The 19,562-nt window shown below is 38.9% G+C and overlaps 1 protein-coding gene across 4 annotated transcripts in view; it reads left to right on the forward strand.

Moving 5' to 3' along the window:
* PRORP (protein only RNase P catalytic subunit) overlaps nucleotides 1-19,562 on the forward strand; it is a 55,547-nt gene that overhangs the window by 18,042 nt on the left and 17,943 nt on the right. For all 4 annotated transcript variants that reach the window (XM_076345027.1, XM_076345030.1, XM_076345028.1 and 1 more), the window contains exon 5: nucleotides 6,932-7,039. In XM_076345027.1, the coding sequence (XP_076201142.1) occupies nucleotides 6,932-7,039 (108 nt within the window). The remainder of the gene's footprint in view (nucleotides 1-6,931; nucleotides 7,040-19,562) is intronic.

The raw sequence follows: 19,562 nt of genomic DNA on the forward strand, positions 1-19,562 counted from the left end.
AGTGTGCCAGGAAACAAATGAGCAGCCATGGTAAGCAGGGCACAAACCTAGATGACAAAATAATGTTTTGTTTTCTTGTGGGTGTTTTTTCAGCTAGATCAGTTCCTTGTTCAGATTTGTTTCAAACTTTTGTACCAGCATAGCAGAGAAAGCAGCATGGAGATATATCCGGCTGTCTGATACTCATGTAGCATTTTTCCACGTGGATGTTATGGACTGTCTGTAATTAAGTGCTAGCCTGCCTCGCTTACTTGGGACGCTGTCTTTTCTATGAAGTTCATGATGCATTGCTTTTATATTATTCCACTGTCTTTCTATAATGCCCGTTACATTGTATTTAAGCATTCAAGTCAATCTTTCCCTGGTTTAGCATTCTTTTAGGTGGTTTACCCTAAGATGAAAAGGTTCCAAAATAGTGGTTTTAATTTTGAAAGCACTGTGAATTCAAAATATTTCTGCCTTTGCAAGGTCTTTTTGTTTGTTTGTTTTAAAAGAAAGCTTGGTATGGTCCATTTCTATACTCTTGTACTTGTGATGGCAGCCTTGCAAAGATGAGGGCATTTTTCCACTGAGGACAGCAGCACAAACTGCTTGTTCCTCCCTCCATGTTAAGTGTGCTCAGGAAGGACATTTCAGAAGTGCACTGCCTGGATTGTTGAAGTCCAAGTTTTGCATTGTCTTTGTGACTGACCCTCTGCTGTCTGATGTAGGCAGGCAGGAACAAGTTCTGCGGCAACACTGCCTGCTGTTGACGTAGGACTGCAAAGAGGCAACACAGAGCACATCTCAGCCAGGTTGTCAATGTCCCTGCGAGTATCTTCCTGTTTGTGACTGTATCTCTGAAGGCTACAGCCACAGGAGTTTGTGACTCCTGGATTATTTGTTAACTCTAGAAGCGTAAACAAGGGCAAACAAATTGTATGCAATCCAGAGTACATAGTGATACCATACACAATACTGAGAAAAGCCTTCCTGCTTATAAGGGTTCGAAGGGGATTTCCAAGCTTTGAAACTGTGGGGGAAACATTCAAACCCTTCAGGCATAGCAACAAACAGATTTAAGAGTGCTCCAAAAAGGCACCTTAAAAAAAATTGGCTGGATTTCAGTTTGACAGCTGAATTTTATTTCTCACACTCTAATGCTCATTCCTGTGTTTTTCTTCTGATACCAGGAAGCATTGCTGAAAACAAAGCAACCCCCATCACTTTGTATTTTATGAAACTGTTAAAAAGTGAATGTTTTAACTTCTCTAAAAGCTGCTGTTACGGTGTTGAAAAACACCCTGTTTGATAATAAGGGTAGAGTTACATAATACTTAAGTGCAGTATAATAATCTGTTAATTAGAATTTGCGCTTTCCTTGCACTTGAGTGTATTGTCATTGAAGACGGAGAGGGGAAGCACTACTTTTTCTGTTGTACAAAGCTTAAACTATTGTGAATGCTTCTGGAAACAATATATGTTTAATACTGTAGTTTTGCACTTTTTAATTTGACTTTAGTGTCTCTCCACCATTCCTGATGAGTGAGCATAAACTTGATTGTTTAGAAGAAGTGACAAGCAGCCTTTTTTGTAGTGATTGTAATAGTTTTTGATAGGGTGGGGTGTTTTTTTTCCTTTTTTTTCTTTTTTTTTCAAATTCCATGTGTTGGCATGAACATAATAGCCTTTCTTGTATTTAAAAGTCTTCTATGGAATTGCTCGTGTATCTCCTTTGTATGTTGTATTACTTTGTTTTTTGGCATTTAGATCAGTAGACATTTTCGATTGTTGAAGAATTTGAGCAATACTGTGATTTTTATTTCTAGTTGCCAACATATTTCCTATTTATTTCCTATTTAGACTTGAGGAGAAAAATGCTCAAGTGATCTAACCTTTCTGTGACCTGAAACCTGTCATACCCTTAGATCTGTTATAGACATTAAATTTATTTCGAAATACTCATTTGAATCATACTCATTGCTCTTATCAAGGACATCCTTGTTTAGCTATGTTTTCTTTGTTTTGTCTTCAATTGTAATGTTTATTTCTATGTTATCATATGTAACGTAGTAAATACTAATAACGAATTCCTCCCCTCATTTTTTGTTGTGCTTTTGAGGCTTGTAGTTTGTGTGTACACTGGTATTGGAAGAAAACCATACATTTCTGTTTATAAATCTATTTAGAGAAATTGAAATAGTATTTATACTCTTACAGAAAAGTCCTATTTTCAGATTTATTACTACTGCTATTTCAAATATTGGCTGTGTAAGCCAGACTTTTGAAGTCTGAAGTCACACTTTTTCTAAAAAAAAAATATTTTTTAAATGAATGGTTTAAAATAGCAAAACCAATCTTTTTTCTTTCTTTCTTTCTTTTTCAAACAATAATTCCTATTCTTCTGGTTTTTAAAACCAACCTCTGTCTCGTTTTGCTGCAATACCCCAGGTTGAGAGAGAAATCTCATAAAATGTAGTTTCGCAATCCAGTCAGTTAGCATAGTCAGGGCTACCTATGGGAAAAGGTGATCCCAGTAGTCTCACCTGCTACCAGTCTCATTCTTATTCCATGTCCTGGCTGCATTTTCATGCCAGGACAAACCTCTCTGCTCTGACCTGAACAGGGGGACCGGTGCAGGTTAAAGACTGTTATATTGGCTCAGTTCACATTGGCTCAGTTCATCCACTTCTGTCTTTCTCCTTGTGCCAACAAATGTGGGTGCGTAGCTAGAAGAGGCGGCAAGGCTAGGAATGAATGGCTAAGGGAAGGGAGAAGGTAGAAACACCTCTTTCTGTGGCAGCACCAGTACATACCAGTATAAAATGATGGTGAAATAGTGCATGAGTCATCCAGCTGGGGTGGAATACCAAAAAAATGCGAGACTGTTTTGTGCTTTTGCCAAGATATGAATGGACTTGAGCCACCCACACACTAGTGGTTAAACAAAAAATTATTTTAAATGTCTGTAATTCTTCACATCAAGATAAATTCCATCATGGGTTTGTTATGGCTGGCTCTTACTTCCAAATTGATTTAGTCAGTGTGGTGTCCATTTGCAAAGATAAGTTTTCTTAGTAGAAGGTGCGGTGAATCATTTCTAACGGTTGCATAGTTGGCATTCCTGTATTTTCCCAGCTAGGCAATGAATGAAATCAGGTGGGTTTTTTAAAATTCCCTTTTCTTTTGCATGTGGTGAGAAACAGGGTATCACTGGAGCCTCCCGTGAGCACCCTGCTGCATTGCACGTATTCCTGCTGCAGGGAGGTGTGTTCACGCGCTGCACGGGCTGCGGGAGGAAGTCTTGCAGGGAGGTAACAGCCTTGCTGTATTGCAACACTTTTCTGTGGCTCCTGAGCATTAAGAGGGTCATGTCAATAAGCAATGGTGAATGTGTTTTTAAAGTTTTGTCCCTTCAGTTGCCAACTCTGTTGAAGCGAGTTTGAGTAGCGTTTCTGAGGCTGGGAGAATGGACTTTTCCTCAGAAACTTTGTGAGATTAACCTGATCAGAACAAGTTAGAAATCAGTGTAAGGTTTGCTGTGTTTGTTTCAGTGCTCTTACTGAGAGAGAGAGGGAGATGTTTTGCTACTTGTTGGCGTGCTGAAGGGGTTAATCTGAAGTGCCCCTTGTCGTGTTCAGTAGGAAGTTACCATGTAAACGTTCCTGTGGCATACGCAGGGCTGTATGTAGATCACATGTTGCATCCTCCATTTGGAAGGGGAAGCCTGTGTGAATAGCTTACTTCTTTTTGCCCAAACCAACCTTCATGTCATCGTTGTACTGCATTGGTGATTATTGTGTCTGACTTCTCTTGATCAGCTGTACCCTAGCTGCAGCTGTGCTCTACTTCATTTACTGCTTATAAAGATAATCTTCAATTTCTTACAGTTGGCTAGTGAGGGAAATATCTTTAGAGAATTGTGGGTGAATCATCTCTTTATTACTGTGGCTGTAAGTAGGATCTGCATAAAATCCAGACAAATCCCGATCTTTGAAAGATCAGCATCCTTCAAATCGTATACTTTCTCTCTTACAGCGTAAGTCTGTGTATGTTTGAATAACCTTTTGTACTGCATCTGGATGACATAGCCTGCTACTTATTCCTGGGCTTTGCCCTTTTCCTTCCATGTGTCCTGAGAGGATGGGAAATATGGCGACTCAAAAACTGTCTCTCAGGGGGGCAGGCCTGGATCTTCTCTGTGGCTCTTCACGTTTTTTTTTTTTTTCTGGAAAAGGAGAGGAGCACTCTTGTGTGTTGCTGGGGAAATATGGATGGCGAGGAGAAAATGAACAGATCCTTGGGGATTTTCAGTCTGTCTAAGGCTTTTCACTGGAGTCTTCTGTATTTGGTGACATAAATTAAGCTTGGCTATTTGTCTTCTGCACTTGTTCTGCTATTAACTCCTCATCTCCCTGTGTGGATAAGAGTCTCCTGTGGCAGCAAACCTTCTCTCCCTACTGTATTGCACAGTTTACTGGTAGTGAGGCAAAACAATTGAGCAGATTTGGGAGTCTGGCAGCGGCATGCTGTCATGCGTCTGTTGAGAATGGAGTAGGAGACGTGGCCAGGAGGAGATGGCTGGGAAAGGTGGGCTGGCCAAGGGAATGACACTGAAAAGGCTGCAGCTTCTCCCCAGCTCCAAAAGTAAACTCCAGAGAGCCAGGAGCTGGCTTCTGAGAGGTGCTGAGCCTATCCTTATGCCTCTCAGCAGGACCCTCCTGGCAGCTCCTGCTCCATCTGCCCTGCTGGGAGAGGAGAGGGAGCCAAGCAAAAAGTGGGCAGAGGGGAGTGCTGACCCACCGAACTCCTCTGCTGCTCCCCCAACTTGTGCTGTGGTGTTCCCTTGACAAAGCACTCTACTCTGCCCATCAGGGAAAACCCATCCCTTCAGGAGCTGCTCTAGAACTATTGTCACTTGAAATAAAATACCACATTAAAAATTCTCCACAAAGTGTTTGTTTTGTATTGAACTGAGCCCTTGAAGACAAGATTACATGTACATTATACTTTATAAAAATGTCTACTTGACTGTAACCATGTTACTTCAAATAATTTTGGCATTTGTTGGCATTAGGAAAATAATGTTCTATTGGATTGTTTACCATGCGTTTTCATCTGCTTCCACTTTCTTTTTGTCTTTTCCATTTTCACTCATCTTTGTCTCAAAACTCTCCTATTTTACCTTCATTTGGTCTGTGTGTGTTTTCCTTTTTTTATCTTTCCTACATTTCAGACAGCCATCCAGTATTACAGTGATGACTCATCTGATTTTGAACCATGGGGAAGTCCACTGGATGGCATAAGCCCAAAGTCAGGAATCCTTGCTGTTTGGTTTTGCATTTGTTTCTCCTCCCACTCCCTGCCACTGCCTTTGCTAGTGACTTACTTTCTCTGTTTTGGTGTCCCTGTCAGATGGCAATGAGAATATTTATTCATCTATATAAAATACACTGAGATTGGGGCTGGGGGGCAGGGGGCAACACTTCACACTTCTTTTTGTTTGAGGTTATTATTTTCTTGCCCAGCTTTTTATACTTTCTCAATAATAACATTTATTTAAGCCATGGAGAAATGAAAGATCACATAAAAGGCAATTGATTCTGATGGTGCTAGACTGAGCCCTGTGTTGTCTGTGTTCTCGTCAGTGTGCTTTTGACCAGTACACCTGTGTTCACTTGGAAATTATACCTGAAATTTTAACATCTGAGTGAGGCATCTTTATCTCACTTGGTTAGTTTGTCCTCTTAATACAAGTAACCCTTTTCCTAGTATAATTTGTCATAAACATTCTGACTAAATTTGAAGTTGGTGATCATTTGCTACTGTCTGACAGTAATGTATTTTCTGGACAAATAAATTCTTTCTTTCATTCCTTTCTCCGAGGAAGAATTGTATATGCTGTACAGGTTTTTGTCTGGGTGCCGAGGGGATGTTTTTTCTTCAGACTTTTATATATTGCTATATGGCTGCATGGGAGAAGGCAAGATTAGAAAAGTGCTTCTTGAATTTTGAGCAGAAGGCATGAAATTTGCAATTGTTTTGAGTTCCTATGAAAGTTCATTTATAGCCTTGGGCTGTGAAACCTCTATTACCCAATCTTACCTGTTAGTAGAAAGGTCATTTATGAAACCAGGTCACTGCCCACCAGGATGGATTAGGGTTCCTGTGCCTATTAAAAACAGTCAGAAGCAGGAAGTAGAAATCTAATTCAAGTGTCTGCTAAATCTTTCCTCAAAAATCAAGGGAGGAATTCCTGAAGATTTTATTATTACTTTGTATTCTGTTCCCCTCCTATGGGGTCTCAAGCCTGAAGCAATTGTGGCTTTCCTTCTGTTGGAAAAACTGGATGGATGCTGTTGGTTTGCTCAATCACTGCATTTCTGAGCTAGTAAGAAAGTTCATTGTTTTGCTAGCTTTAAAGCTGTGTATTTCTCACAAATGGAGTGCTGTGTTTCTAAATGAAAGTTTATTTAAATATAGGTCTGTTATCCAAAGACTGGCATTCAGAGATTTCAGAATTCTTACAGAGAAACTAAATATAATGCTTATTTTACATTTGGAAATGTTAAGAGTTAGTAATAGTGTCCCAGGCTACTGGTATGTAAAGCTGCTTTGTCTTGCAGCTGTTGTGTAACAATGACTATAGCATGTATCTTTATAAAAATGTACAGTTTGGATTATAGTTTTGAAAATCTGGATGACTGTAAAGTTTTGGTTCTCGGTTGTAATGTAATTTAAAATTATATTGGAAGTATCCACTGTAGCACTTCTGGCTTTTAAAGATTTTTTTTTTTGATGGTTATCAAATATGCAAGTAAAGATGTGAAATGTAGCTAACAAAGGAAAAGTGAGAGATTTAGGCTTTGTTTCTTTTTTTAATAAAAACTGAATGAAATCTGTTTCTGTTAAACTGAACATATTCTTCCCCCCGTTTGTTTATTTATTTCAGGAATTTGAAGCCTTTCAAACGTTTGTGGAAAATCGACTTCCGTTTGATATTGTTATTGATGGACTCAATGTTTCCCACATAAAACCCAGAAAGATGCAGTGTGAAAATGTAAGTGCTGCTTAAATATTCATTAAGAGTTTTGTGTATGCTTAGGCTGATTGTAAAACAATTAGTGCCTCATTATTACTTATCCTCTTGAGAAACTGATCAAACATTTTTGTAGCACATGTTACAGTGAAGTTCAAAGTGTTATTTAGACTTCACAAACTAAAAATGATCAGTGGGAAGATGGTTCTTCTTACATATTTGACTGCATCAGCCATAAAAAAAATCATACCTAAATTTCCCCATGTATGCAATGCTCATAGTTACAGCTAAGTTATTGATAATAACATTATTAGGACATACGTTGTGTGAGTGTGTGTTTTCATAATAATAGGGATTTTGGGGGACAGAGTAAATCTACCATACAGAAAATTTAGTCTAATATAGTTATGCTGGTAAGAGTTCTTCTTAAAATAACTCCTTACTTAGTTCAAACCACATCCTGTACAAGTTTAAACTTTATTTCACTTCCCGTTGCCATAAACATTTGAGTCCTGTTCTTACAAGGGCAGCTCAAACTGGCTTCAGTTCTTTCCACTTGGTGATTTTTAGAAGAATAATCCTGCTTTTTTACCGATACCTATTTTTGAGAATTCTTGGCACTCCCCTTTAGCATTTCACTAAGAAATGGCTTAAGGGTTTTTTTTGTCAATCAAATATTTAGGAATAACAAAGTAGCTGCTCACATGTATTCCAAAGCCAAAATTTAAATTTCCACGCTCTTGAAATTAGAACTAAGTTATAAATGAGCTTGATAATAAAGGAAGTAACTTACTTCTAGTAATTACAAGAAATATGTTTTTGTTCGAAGAACTACTTCAAAACTATTCTTAAGCAGAATATGCTTTCATATATGTAGATAAAAGCAGCTGAGCTAGGGAGGTTAGATAAACTTGCTGAAAGATGTTTGTTTGAGAGCTGCAATGAAGTTTCACGAGATACCCTCTTCGTGAGCCAGTGTTTTCCTTACTATGAAAATAGAAAAGGAAGTTTACAAGTTGTTTGCATGGGATTAGGGAGGAAGTGTTGATTATCTGAGAAGAATCCCAGGCAGCATGTAGTGACACAGTGTTTTAAGACTTAGAAGGACAGATCTATGCTGCCAAAGAAGGGGAAGAGAAACGAACCTCCTTCCTCAATGCATGCCTGTCCCAGCGTGGGAACTCTGAACAGGATCCTGAATGTTCTGTAAAAGCTGGAAGCAATGGAGAAAAGAGCCAGCCTGGTTTTGCAGGATAATTACTGCTGATTTCTGATCAGAAATCTTACTACAAGGTATTAGCATGCTGAGCAGCATAAACTGCCTTGGAGTTCTTCCTTAGCTTCTGCTGTATTGGAAGGACTTTGGGATCCATGATGCCAGGGAGCTCCAGAAGGGCCGTATGGAGGCATCAACTTTCCATTCAGGTTGTTCCCTATAGATACAGGTCAGATCTCTCTTGAATCCCAGGTGTTTACAGATTAGGAGGATTTTTAGGAAGATCTGCCTTTCCTTCCTGCACAACAGAACAGTAACTTGGGCTCACCCCATCTTACCTCCAGAAGAAGATTCTCTTAGCTAAAATTTACTTGTTCTACAAGCTATGTTGCTGTTAATTATTATTGCATTTTGTCATGCACAAAAAATGTTAATCACTGGAGCTTCCACCAGCTAGTCTTTTGCTGCTCCTGTTATCTGGATCCTGTTTTCGAGAGTGTGGAGTCACTACATGAGATAGGATGGACATGCCTATTACTCCTGCCTTATACCTGTAGATATTCACTGGCTGGATAGTACCTTTTTTTGGCATGGGAAGTGTATATTTGCACTCTAAGCAACAAAATAGCTCCTTCACTGCCCAAAAGAAATACTCTCCTAGATGTATGTACTACTAAAGACTTTCCTGTATTGAGCCTCTCTATTCACCGAGATAGTTTTAAATTATTTTTTATGATAGATGTCTTTATACACAATTACAGTATTAACTATTGAGTTTACAGTTTTTTTCCAACTGGAAACATTGTTTAAATGCGAGATCATGCTGGATGCTAGTGAATCCTGTTTTATTTCTTCATGACTGAACTCCTGTGTTGTAACGTGTCAGGAAAGGACTGTGTCTTTGTTCTTATTTTGGATACTTCTGACAAGAAGCATGTATTCTTGTTTTCTTACTCTTTTTGTCAAGACTGCTAGAAACAGAAAGGAAAAAAAAAACCCACCAAACCCGCAAAGCAGAGCAATCCTTTCTTCTGTCTCCAAACTTTTCTTCCAGATGAGGGAAGGGAAAGCCACAGGAATCTCTGCATGTGTTGCTTTCCTGGTTACTGGTGTTGCTGCCAAGTAGTCCCCCATCTGTGAATGCTGACGTCTCTGAACACTGCAGTCTGTCCTTTGAGGGCTGACTGCCACAGGACATCCTCTTTTGGAGGCTGCTATCCTCTCGCCAGAGGCAGCTGAATGGAAAATGTGGAGTGGCAGGTCTGGGGCATTCACAGCCTGCCTTATTAAACTCTCCAATGTACATAGTAGTGCAGAACTGAGAGGATGGAGAGGAGGAAATAAATGCAAGAGAAGTTGGCAGCAGAGCACGAAGGATGGAAAAAAGCTAAGAGTGAAGGCCGCTGAGGTCAAGCTGGCTGACTAGGACAGCATGAGTGGCCCATTTTGAAGAGGGGCATGCTGTGACTCGTTAGTGACCTCTTCTGTTCGACTTGAGAGATAATAATAAAGGAGCAGTATTTCCAAGGACCTGTGTTAAAAGCTGCCCAACCCGTGTTTTACCTGTGTTAAAAGCTGCCCAACCCGTGTTTTACTTGTCAAAAAGCTAAATTATTTTAGGTCTCCAGGTGGGAGTCGGTCTATGCTCTTTTCAAGGGTTCATTACTGCAGCTGTTAGACCCAGTCAGGATACTGTTTTATAAACATTTCTGTTCCAGTGTATAGTTTAGTATGCAGCAATGGTTGAAAGAGAAAATGAGATTGTTGCTCTCCATTTATAACACACTGTAAGCATTACTATGTGCAAGTTGTTACGTTTTTTGGATCATGTCCCTTATGTGCTTTAGAGGGAATAGCAAAATAAAGGGCATTGTTAAACACAGGAGAAGGCCTAAGATTTATGTGACAATAACATGGTAATTTAAATGCATTCTAGTCTTTATTTAAATTTAACAAAAAATACTGTTCCACTTTGTGATTTAGCTTTAAGAAGTGTAACTGTTCTGCTGAAGACCAACCCTAGCTAACTCTTAGTCATATGATTAAAATAAGAAAACATTGATAAAATATTCCTTTCTTTTTTCAAACATCCTAACATTTGTAATTCTATTTAGGCATTCCTTAGGCATCTTGGGAAGGGGCTGGGTTGTGTGGACAAGGCACAAGTACCTTGAAGGATGAGAAGAGAAGGGAAAAAAGCAGAAGTTGAAGGAATTATTTTTACTCCTTTAATCCCCAAAGTGTTCTGACATTCTGGAAAACTAGATATGTGACTTCCAGTAGCCCTAGGCAAGTTCAGTCCTCACGGCCAGCACTTACTTAGCAGATCATCATGAATATTATTGGCTTGGCAGATTTACAGGAATATTCTGTGGCAATTTCTCTAGTATATGACACTGTCAGTTTGTAATTATAATCCCCTTTTTTTCCAGGTTGCTTTTATATTAGGTTTGTTTCCTGGTACAAATCACCATGTGGCTGCATCAATTACTGACAAAAAGAGGAGGTAGCACGAGGGTGGGAACAAAGATTTTTGAGGGCTAAGGAGTGGTGAGATCATCTGTTTTGAAGGCACTGCACACACAGTGACTGTAAAACTGCAACACTGGATGTTAGCCAGCACCTCTTTTCAACCCTTTGCTTCCTTACTGCAGTATTTTAAATGAGACATTAAAGTTGACCCCTAATTAAAAGGTATTATAGAACGGAAATTATTTTTGCTATATAATTCAGACAATAGAAACAAACTCCCATAAAGTCTAAAATCATTCAGTCTTGTCTTTTTTGCAGTTTTTTGTGCATTCTGCTGCTGTTTAAGACTGCACCTGATGCGTATTTGCTTTGATGAGTCATTCACTGTTTGTACTGCAAACATGGTAGTTTATAAGCTGAGATATCCTTGCAGTTTAACTAAGCAAAGTTGATTCAGGCTGTATCATGACATTGAGTTAATTCTTTCCTCCAGATGTATCTAATTACATAAATCCTTAGCCAGCACAATGACATTTGGTACTCTCTGTTCACTGCTGCCGTAACTCCCTGTAGTGTCCCCACCTTTCACTCTGTAAAGGTCAAGAGAGGGAATTTCCACATGTTAATTGTCCGGTTCTCTTATTAAACACAAACTGTTACATAATTCTTAAATGTATTTTTCCTGTTTATCACAATTTCTGTAGAAGTATTCCTTGGAAGTGAGGGGGAAACCAAGTGCAAGCAGGATATCTAGGCTCTGGAGCATCTCGCTTTGCTTGCGGGAGAGGAGTGAAGGAACTACAATGAGCTGTGCTCCAGCTACCACTAGACTAAAGGGGCCGGGGTGGAGGGCAAGACAGGGCTGAGGGAGCACCATCGGCGAGTGCAATTGAAAGAGTACTTCGCTATTTTTAATTTACGTTGAGATCGGTATATTGTAAATGAGGTATGCAGCCAGCTCCTTTTTTAGCTGTACCCATCTGATATTAGATGTAACTGAATATAGATTTCAAATGTGTGTTGGATCAAAGCTAATTCACAATTCCCTTCTTCAAACAGTTTGGCAGTTGGGGTCAGCTCTGCCCTAACTTTACCCCCTCTAATCTCTCTATTAAACTCAGCCACCTACAAGATTGGTAAAACAGTTCCAGATTGAGTTCATTAAGGCTGACAATGCACAAAGGAATGGGTTTTGTTCTTGGCAGATAGTTCAATATGGCATTTCTATAAATGGACTACATAAGTTCATATAATTCCCATGTAAATTACAGTAGGCCTGTACAACGGCTGACAAAGGCAGATCCTTGCTGTTCCCCTCCCATCCCATCCCAGCCTGCTGGCAGCAGCTGGTGTGCCACCCCTACCACACCTCCCGTTTGCAGCAGCAGTCAGCTTCTGCCAACAAAGCCACCAGACCTGCCCTCCTGCACCTCCCACAGGCTGCTACAAAAAGCCGGGCTGTGACTGCTGTAGTTAGGGGTGCTCTGTGACAGGCGGAGGGGACAGGACATGCCTTGCAGCTATTTCTTGTCTCTTCCAGGGGGAAAGCAGCAGACTTGTTGAGTGGAGGCTGCTCTCTGAATTGGAGAAAGGTTCTTTGACTAAATGAATTGTGTGGTAGCAAATAGCATAGTAATCGTGTGTGAACAGATTATTGCATTTTGGTTTTCCATATGTTAAGTATTTTTAAAATAATATTTATCAAGGGGATTCAAAGTTTAATATTATAGTTTTAGTTATTCTAGTGGTTCTGTAGTAGTTATTCCTGGACTCCCTGCCTGCTTTAGCAGTATGGAAGAGTGGGTAGAGAGAGGTTGCAGCCTTGAAGTGAAAGCTGGGAGTGAGAAAAAAGTTTCATCAGGATAGGGGAGAAAACCGGGATGTAGGATACTAGTCTACAGGAAAATGGTGAATGATCTTGTTAAATTTTTGAAAAAAGCCCAACTGTGGCCACAGAATTGAAGAACCTTGATGAATTACACTTTGTAAATTTAGCTCAGAACCATTGTTTTGGTATGCACTTCATTCACATTTTCAAGGCTTGTTTGCCAAATATAAAGACAAAAATAATAACTCTTCAAATGAAGTTAAAGTTAAAAAAGAGGGGGGAAAAAACCCAAACCAGGGCATCTATGACCCATCATTCTCTTGGGTTAGTAACCCAAATCAATTTTGAAACATAATTTTGAAATCTCTTCTCTTGTGTCTAAAAATCCTCTATGATGAAAAAAGGGGGGAGGGGAAGTATTTGAGCTAATAGTGTTTGGGGAAAATAGTAAATAAAACTTTCTCTCCTGAGTCCCACTTACTAAAAATTATCTTGAGGCCACAAAACAGACAAAGAAATTAACCAACACCTGTGCATACATATATAGTTGACAAATACACATACTAATATGCTCAGGTTTTCATGTGGTACTTTTTCCCAGTCTTCAAGTCTGTCTTAACTGTGCAACATGCATATGAGAGATGAACTGCACAATTAGCGAGACGGTGATACTTGATACAAAATACGAGCTCTAGTGTATGAGCTGTCCTGCAAAACAAGCAATTATTAATAAATTTGACCCAAAAAAGTCATGCATGGAAAAGAATTTTTTTCTTCTTTGACTCATTTGGCAGCATCTGTGATTTGTTCAAGTACTTTACTGTCTGTAAATGAAGCAAGAATTAAGTAGATCCATGAGTCATTCTCTGTTCAGAATCAATACATCCAACAGAGGTCTTACTTGTCATACTGTGACAGTTCATCAATTCTTCCTCCCACCAACTCTTGTCTTACCACTCAACAAAGCAGTCAGACATGTGTTTGTTCATTTGCTCCCAGCCTTTTCCATCTCTTTTTTTTTTTTCTGTCTTCTAATGGTAGTCCAAGTTTGCATTTCCATGATGAGCAATAGGACGAATGTTTCATTAAGATTGGAGAAATTTCTGTCTTGGCAACCTGTGTTTCATTCTTTAGACCTGTACTTTAATTTCCTTTAAGCATTGTGCAAATTATAAAGAAGATTTTTTCGTGTTTTCATTGAAAATCACCTTCAGCCTCTGTGTAACATGATCTGAGAAGAGAAAGGAGCACAAGCACTAAGGGGTACCCTTGAAACTTCACCTATTTTTAGCGTTAGAGATGTGTGACTGGAACATTCAGCATTGCATTCATCTTTCATCAGTTAATTTCTGGGGTTCCTTGAATATCTCAGCAGGTGGACTGAGTCGTTCTTCTCTGAAGTCACATGTAAGAGATTGATCCTGATATGCTGAAATCTTCCGCCTCCCCTCCTATATTGGGGCCATCCTAAAATAGAATAGATCAAGCTCAAAAATTTTGATCACCAGGTCCAGAAGAGCAAGTCTGTTAAGCTTCTCAGGAGAGGTGAAGGAGACTAGATTCATTTGCCTGTGAAACCTAGGGGAAAGACCTGGCCTGCAAGTCTTCCTTCTCTCCTTGCAGTTCTTCTGAAACCTGACAGTTTCCATTTGTGGCTAAAAGAGAAATAAAAGGGCATTTAATATATTCAGCTTTGTATACCAGTACACAGTAAGTGAAGGTGTATTGGACGTGAGTGTGTCAGAGGTTCTAGAAGTGCTCCTGCAAGTGGTCGGCATGTATGCTTCCACCGAGGAAACACACCTGTTGACTACATACCTTGAGCCACCACGTTTTGACTCTTCCCATCGGGGTATGCTCCAACATCCTTTGCTGCTTCTGCAGCACTGAGAGGGGAGAGCAGGAGGTAGATAGGACTTCTTAAGAAAGGAAATACAAAGTCAGACTGGCTACCTGTGAATACAGGGAAACTTTCTCAAAACTTTTAACTTCCCAACATTGTGAAATGGGGGGAGGCTGGCAGGATTCCCTGACTAAATGCCTCAACAGTCGACTCAAAGCAACTATTTTTCCTTTCAGAGGTTTCCAATCTGATTTTGCATTTCCTGGTGAGAAGAATAGAGCAGCAGAAACTGAGCAGGTTGAAAAATTTGACTATCAGGCATTTTGACAACTCCTCCCTGTTGTTTTCTCAAATACTTCCTGGTGTTGCCTCCCCTTACTATTTGCAACCTCTGTTGCTGGCTATAAAACTGAATAAAAACCATGTGATTAAATTAACAATCTCTATCGGTTTCTGTCTGGTATTTATAATTTCTACCTTTGTATTTGGTGATAGCAGCAAATCAAAAGTTAAGGTAAGTACAGGAGCACCCAAGCACTCCTTTTTTTATGAGGGGAATTGCATCATATCTTTCGTAACAAGAATTCTTCTAATCTCTAGGAATATAAGCTTGAAATTCAGCAGAGCAGAATGAACGTGCCTTGATGATTCATGTCCCAGTGAACTTGGTAACGGTAGCAACAGGTGGTTTGTTGTATGTTGTGGAGAAATCCTGCTAAAATCTGGGTGATGAAGTCAAATGAAGGATTCTTCTGGACTGGATGAGTTTCAATCTGCTGTTTTCACTTCTCCTTTAGAAACCACAAGATGAGGTTTTTTTGGGCAGCCCGACTGATTTACCTAATCGTGGAATTGTTATCAGTGTGGCAATAAGAAGTGTGCTGGGCCTCCGAATCGGGTACTCGGTCTTTAGGGAACTGAACTGCTTCTTTAGAAGTGATTCTTGTATGGAAAGTCTCCATAATAGTGAGAGACTACAGTGCTATTAAGATATGGGAAGCAGGCCAGAAAATGTGAAGGTTGGGTTACTATAGGCCAGTTCTGTGTACGAATAAATATTTGATTTGAGCCTGAGAAATGATGGTTTTTAGTGTCATCTTAAAGGTAACGTAGATAAAATCCTCAGAACAACGATTGCATTCATTCATGTACGTCTGGATTTATTTATCTATTTTGAAAAGCAATCAATTTTTGGTTCACACTTGGCTTTTACATCTGATATGCTATTTTTAGTAAAAGTAGGAAAGAAAATATATTTGGAAGCTGCGTTATCTGAAGGAGAAAAGGTACAATGAAACAAAAGACTAAACTGCATTTGGATTTATTCATGAAGTTATGAAAGCCTAAATAGTTTTAACAGTAGGTTATTTGCAGGGATTTCAGTATATTGACGTGCTGATTAATGATCCAGCAATCCATTAAGCTGCATTTGTTTTTTCCTAGTTGCATGATACTTGCAGAGCAAGAGTGGAAGAGACATTTATATATAGGTAATTAAATATATTTAAATTGAGGTTATAAAATTATTATAACCTGCAGTGAAGTTTAAAACCAAAGGTAAAGTAATTTTATTTTTTTTTTAATCTTAGACTCATAGAAAGTCAAGTACAATTGTCCACAGCTTTTAATCTAAATCTCTTCATAAACTGATTGTTTCATGTTGTCTGGAACATGGAAATAGGAACTCCTATTTGAATCTAGGAGACCAGTTTCACCAGAATTAAAATTCTGTGCTGGGAACACGATCACGCTGGCAGTATGCTTGCTTAAAACCAATTCACAAGAATTCCTATTTCAAACTGAACTTCTGAAAAATTGTAGGAACTCTTAATTCTTACCCAAAATACCGTTGCTCATTACAGGTGACCTTTTGCATCAAACTTACTATGAAAACCTCACCTTTTTCCAGTATTGATTTTGTATATCAGATGCAGAGGTGACAGGCAAGAGGCTATCCCTATTCTGTCTTTTACTTATTTTATGTAAGGGTGTGTTTGTGCAGTTCCTGCAAACAAGGGAGGGGGAAGGAGGCAGGGCAAAAAAAAAAAAGTCAAAATAAAATAGTCCCCAGACTAATTCAGACTTACGCCTTTATCTGTGGTGTGAATCTAAATTACATCAAATTAGATTAAACTAATATGTTTACGTGTGCTAGTATAAAGAGGAGATCTCATTCAAATACCTGTCACTTCTCTGGAGGCTGCTACCAGGACCATGCCCTAAGTGGGGTCAATTTCTAGAAATGATAAGAAAATTTTTTATCCTCTTTGCTATTAAAAAGATAAGAGCATTTGTATTGTTTCAAACCAAACTATCTAATCTGTCTAATCAAGACAGTGGTCAGAAGTGGATTAAGAGTGCAAGAACAAGACAAGTTTGCAGGGATGATTCCAGTTGTTACAGTCTCCCAGATTTTGTTACTGATTTAGTAACTTCTGGATAAAGAAGTTGCTTCCTGACTAGCAAGTTTAATTGCCATTGATGGAGTTTTCTTCGATAAATGTATTTAATTACCTTCCCAACTTATTTTTGCCTTTGGTTTTCAAACCATCGTGTGGCAATGAGTCCCACAATTATATAGGATATGATAACACATGTGCTTGTGTTTGTTTTAAACCTGCTGTCTGTTAATTTTGTATCATGGCCTCTGCTGCTTGTGCTGAGAAATAGTGAATAGTCCCCATTTGCACTTTCCAGCTAACTTGCCATTTTACAGACCTTCTCAAATAACTGGCATATATTCTCTTTATAAATTATCTGGAATAAAAAATTGTATACAATTGTGCAAGATAGGTATCAGGCAGATTTTTGTTTCTTTTTCATTTTTAACTATGTTCCTTTCTTGGTAGGGTCTTTGTTCTACCTGAGTGTGTATGATGACAATCAGGGCTACCATTGGGCTAAAGAGTAAGGCCCTCAAATTGGACTCGGGAGACCAGCATTTTATTGTGTAATGGTTGATCTCCTGTTTGACCGTGAGCAACTCAGTTTGAAGTCTTGCGGGTTACCTGTAGTTAATATAACAAGCCAAAGTTTCCTGTGAATTTTTCACTATTCTTTAAAATATGTTCTTATTTGTCATAGAATGAAAATTCCTAATAAGCTTTTTTTTTTCCTTATTTAAGTGTAAGAGATAGGATGAATATAAGATTTTAAATAAAATTGAAAATTAATTGCACCTCAGAAAGGTTTGGGAGTTTGTGTGTGCCACTGCAGCAATCCATTGCAGTCTCCCATGGATGATGTGTGGTGTGCCTCTGCTGTGGTTAAATTACAACATCGCAACAGAGGTAGCAGGAGCAGGGAACAGTGATTTGGCATCATCTGTCTAACATCCCACCACCAATGCAATCGAAACGTGGTCTGGAATAGTAGAAAATGTGAAATGCCTAGAAGCCTTGCAAGCGTGTCTATTAATGGTTATAATCAGACCTGATCTATCCATACAAAACGTAATTAAGCTCTTATCATACATGCTGGGACTTGTAAATTATTTTGTTGCTTGGTATCATGTGAGGAACAGGAACGATATAGTAAGAATACCAGTACCAAGAGCATAATAAGAAAGCTCTGGCTACCTTTGCTGCCGCTGTTCTTCAAATTTTCAGGAAAAAAAACCAGTCCACAGGCTGATTTTCTAGCACAGGCAATGCTAATCTACATGGGTTCTTCCTCTGTCATATAGAATGAACTCTGGGAAATACGGGGATTTTTGGGACTGCTTCTAGGAGAAAAGTCATAGCAACATGACCCAAGCTGAAATAAACTGCAGAGGAGGTCCTGAGTTGCAGGATCTCCTGAAAAGGAGCCTCCTATCTGCTGGGTCACCTCATATGCACGTCACGCTAGTGTAGCAGGCCAATGGCTTACTGCTGCGGAGGTCAACCGTGTGTATAAGGTCATCCCTATCTTTGTGCGTAAAGCAGGAGAACTTTCCTTGGTACTTGTGGAAACTCTCTAAACACTTTTCCTTATTTGCTTCTTAACCCGATATCCCCTGTTGCTTACATGATTTTACAACTTTTTAGATCTTCTGGCTTGTATTCTTCTAAATGATAGAGAATTAACTGAAAATTTAAAACTGTATATATGTATTTACTTATTAGTAGTCATGGTGCTAACTGTTACACAATAGAAATCTTCACTCCCTATCCTCCAAGAAAGATGCCTACCTCAAGATCTTAAAAATCAGTCAGTGAAAAACATTAAATGAAGAAATAACCTTACAAAGCATCATTTGTGTTAGAGTTCTCCTTTTTATGTGCATCTCCATCAAATAAACATTCATATTCTCTGTTCTATAAATATTATTTCCTATATATGATCCCAAAAAATTACATTCTAAATCACTTTGAATGCTTAATCTCTGGCATTGTACTTACTGCCCTGTCTCATTGTTAGGAAACCTTCCTCTTCTTGAGAAATTCTCTATTTCAAATCATTTACATATTTCATGCTAATCTTTACAAGTATCTACTGGTTTTTCCTTTCCACCCAGAGATACTAGCTTGTGATGCTGTTTCTTCCTGATTTATTATTCACCAGTCAGTTCTTTAATGATCCGAATAGTTATTTTCACAGTTCTACCTGGAAACATGCGTTGAAGTTATAATGAGACAGGTGAGTCAGAAGATAAAGAGGTTGTCAAAATCATGTAAATGTAATATACTCTATTTTCCAACCGATTTTATGAAGTATTAACTGATACTTGCATCTAATTTTTACAAATCATTCCTACCATTTCCAGCTGCTGCATTGTCCTATCCTTGCACAATGTTTCCTGTAGTAACTGTTAAAACTGGACTTGTGCTTCTGTCATATTGACGAAACCAACTCACCTTTTACGTAAATCAGGAAATATTAGTGATGCTTATGCCTGTCCTCCTCATTGTCCAGCATTCATCCATTTACCTGCTCACTTCTATGATCGCCAAAAAGGAAACAGTGAGTTGGCAGTAATATTTCTTCTGCCTCTAATATTTTTCCTGCATGGATGAACAAGGAGCTCCTGGACAAACTCAAACACAAAAGGAAGCCTACAGAGGGTGGAAGGAAGGACAGGGAGCCTGGGAGGAATACAGAGAAGTTGTCCGAGCAGCCAGGGATCAGGTTAGGAAAGCTAAAGCCCTGATAGAATTAAATCTGGCCAGGGATGTCAAGGGCAACAAGAAAAGATTCTATAGGT

Source organism: Aptenodytes patagonicus, chromosome 7, assembly GCF_965638725.1.
Source record: "Aptenodytes patagonicus chromosome 7, bAptPat1.pri.cur, whole genome shotgun sequence".
NCBI classification, from domain to species: Eukaryota; Metazoa; Chordata; class Aves; order Sphenisciformes; family Spheniscidae; genus Aptenodytes; species Aptenodytes patagonicus.